Raw genomic sequence first — 3184 nt, forward strand, 5'->3', positions numbered from 1 at the left:
GGCCCACCGTCCCATAAAGAGCAAGGCGTGTAGGTCCCACATACACAAAAAGCTTTGGATACCGTGTTTCGAGTGCAAAAATTCAATTTCAACAATATTCAAAAAATTTACATCGAGGTATTTCAATTTAGTGTATGCCGAAACTCGTATAGTCATGCATATTAGTATTGTTTAGCATGTTTCCATGTGAATTATGTTATGTTTGTGTTTAATTTTGTATCTTTTATATACCCGGATTGATTTATTTGATACCCGAATTTATATTATGTTTGTGACCAAAAATGCTACCGGATTGTTTGTGTTATATTTGATTTATATACCCGAATTTATGTTATGTTTGTGACAAAAAATGCTACCGGATTGTTTGTGTTATATTTGATTTACATACCCGAATTTATGTTATGTTTGTGACCAAAAATGCTTAAAATTGATAAATAATTTGTATTTTTATATAATTTGTATTAAAATTTGATAAATAATTTGTATTGTTAAATAATATTATTTATTTTGTTTATTTGTATTGTTAATGTTGTATTCATATTGTAGAGCCTTATAGCGTAGTAAAATATAGAATCTTTTAGCGAAGTAAAATATAGAGCCTTTTAGCGTAGTAAAATGTAGAGCCTTTTAGCGTAGAGTCTCAGTAGCTAACAAAATTCTAAAAATATTGAAATTGAGACGCATAATAATTAAGGATTATTCGGTGGTACCGGGCCTCAAAAATCAAGCATGGAACCCATACATAACTATTATCTCCAATTACAAAAAATTATAATTTAATTTATTAAGTTAACAAAATTTTAAAAATGTTGAAATTGAGACGCATAATAATTAAGGATTATTCGGTGGTACCGGGCCTCAAAAATCAAGCCTGGAACCCATACATAACTATTATCTCCAATTACAAAAAATTATAATTTAATTTATTAAGTTAACAAAATTCTAAAAATGTTGAAATTGAGACGCATAATAATTAAGGATTATTCGGTGGCACCGGGCGTCAAAAATCAAGCCTGGAACCCATACATAACTATTATCTCCAATTTCAAAAATCATACTTAATTTAATTTATTAAGTTAATAAAAATCTAAAAATGTTGAAATTGAGACTTATAATAATTAAGAATTATTCGGTGGCACCGGGCGTCAAAAATCAAGCCTGGAACCCATACATAACTATTATCTCCAATTTCAAAAATCATACTTAATTTAATTTATTAAGTTAATAAAAATCTAAAAATGTTGAAATTGAGACTTATAATAATTAAGAATTATTCGGTGGTACCGGGCCTCAAAAATCAAGCCTGGAACCCATACATAACTATTATCTCCAATTACAAAAAATTATAATTTAATTTATTAAGTTAACAAAATTCTAAAAATGTTGAAATTGAGACGCATAATAATTAAGGATTATTCGGTGGTACCGGGCCTCAAAAATCAAGCCTGAAACCCATACATAACTATTATCTCCAATTTCAAAAATCATACTTAATTTAATTTATTAAGTTAATAAAAATCTAAAAATGTTGAAATTGAGACTTATAATAATTAAGAATTATTCGGTGGCACCGGGCGTCAAAAATCAAGCCTGGAACCCATACATAACTATTATCTCCAATTTCAAAAATCATACTTAATTTAATTTATTAAGTTAATAAAAATCTAAAAATGTTGAAATTGAGACTTATAATAATTAAGAATTATTCGGTGGCACCGGATGTCAAAAATCAAGCCTGGAACCCATACATAACTATTATCTCCAATTTCAAAAATCATACTTAATTTAATTTATTACACTAACACAAACAATTAATTTTGTTTAAATTATAGTAGACGACATGGTGTTTCCTCCGCCTGCGCATCCTGGACCTGCCGAGGATCAGCTACTAGTGCTGCAGGGCGACCATAGGTCATCCTATGTTTGGGAGGGACAGCTAGCGATGCAGCCTCTCCGACCCAGGAGGCCTGATGATTTGTGGGAGTTTATTGCGGCGCATCGTTTCCATCCGCGCGTAGTAGAGATCCTCCAGACTTCGGGATTATATACCATTTTTCAGCTTGGACGGATGCAGCTTGATTGGTCGCTCATCACGTCCTTGGTAGAGCGGTGGCGACCGGAGACGCATACATTTCACTTGCCTATTGGAGAGGCTACTATCACGCTGCAGGATGTCCAGGTTTTATATGGACTGCGCGTAGAGGGGCGCGCCTTCGCACTGCCCCACCACTGGAGAGGGATGACACGTGCACAGTTGGCGGACATGATGGGGCAGTTGACTGGTTCGAGACCGCAGGGTGACCGGGGTGGCAGTCGCGTGGCTTTATCACTCATTGGAGATCAGATGGCGGTATTGCACCCAGATATTACCCACGAGACAGAGCATCTTTGGATTCAGCGGTACACTCGGTTGGCGTTGCTCCTGTTTTTCGGGTGTGTCTTGTTTCCGGACACCTCGGGGAACAAAGTGAGTATGCGCTTTCTTCCTTGTCTTGAGCAGCTGGATGAGCTACCCCGGTACAGCTGGGGTGCTACTGTTCTGGCGTATCTCTATAGGAGCATGTGCCGCGCGAGCGTAGGTCCAGCGGTTGATATATGTGGTTTTCTGCCCCTCCTTCAGGTGCAAAAAATTTCCGAATACATTGTTTGTTACCCCAAATTCTATATCGTGAAATGACTCATAAATTTACATCAACATTTTATCTTAGGTTTGGGCATGGCAGCGGATCATGCCGTTGCAGCCACCTCTACCAGTACTTCCGCCCGGTCAGGATTATACGTTTCTCCCTCTAGCTATCAGGTGGATTCTCCGGCGTGGGAACTACCGAGGGACGGATGCTCACCATAATCTCCCCCTTCTTAGGGATGTGTTAGATATGTTGGTGGACGGACAGGTAAATATGTACCTATACTTGGTTGTTTTAAATTGAGTTGTGTTTTGCGTACTCATTTTTATGTTACTATTGGTAGTTCATCTGGACGCCATACAGCATCGAGTTGCTTGGTCACCTACCCGCTTGTTGCTCAGTCGACCGGTTGATTTGGAGCACCTCCGTCCCATTGATCTTCTGGGATTTGTTTGAGTATCATGCCACGGGGCGTGTGCTTCGACAGTTTGGCCGTCCTCAGGCTATACCGAGGGAGCCTGGATGGGAGCCTACTCACTATCAGCGGGACGACCGTT

At 38.0% G+C, this 3184-nt stretch overlaps 1 protein-coding gene across 1 annotated transcript; it reads left to right on the forward strand.

Moving 5' to 3' along the window:
• The first annotated feature begins 1942 nt into the window (after positions 1-1942).
• Positions 1943-2677, forward strand: LOC109221077 (serine/threonine-protein phosphatase 7 long form homolog). Its single transcript, XM_019385533.1, has one exon. The coding sequence runs from the start codon at positions 1943-1945 to the stop codon at positions 2675-2677; it is 735 nt and encodes a 244-aa protein (XP_019241078.1).
• Positions 2678-3184: the final 507 nt, after the last annotated feature.

This window comes from Nicotiana attenuata, unplaced genomic scaffold (genome assembly GCF_001879085.1).
Source record: "Nicotiana attenuata strain UT unplaced genomic scaffold, NIATTr2, whole genome shotgun sequence".
Classification (NCBI taxonomy): domain Eukaryota; kingdom Viridiplantae; phylum Streptophyta; class Magnoliopsida; order Solanales; family Solanaceae; genus Nicotiana; species Nicotiana attenuata.

What these genes read in the sequence shown, in the direction of transcription:
- LOC109221077 (XM_019385533.1), top strand. Translation starts at nt 1,943, where the DNA reads ATGCAGCCTCTCCGACCCAGGAGGCCTGATGATTTGTGGGAGTTTATT.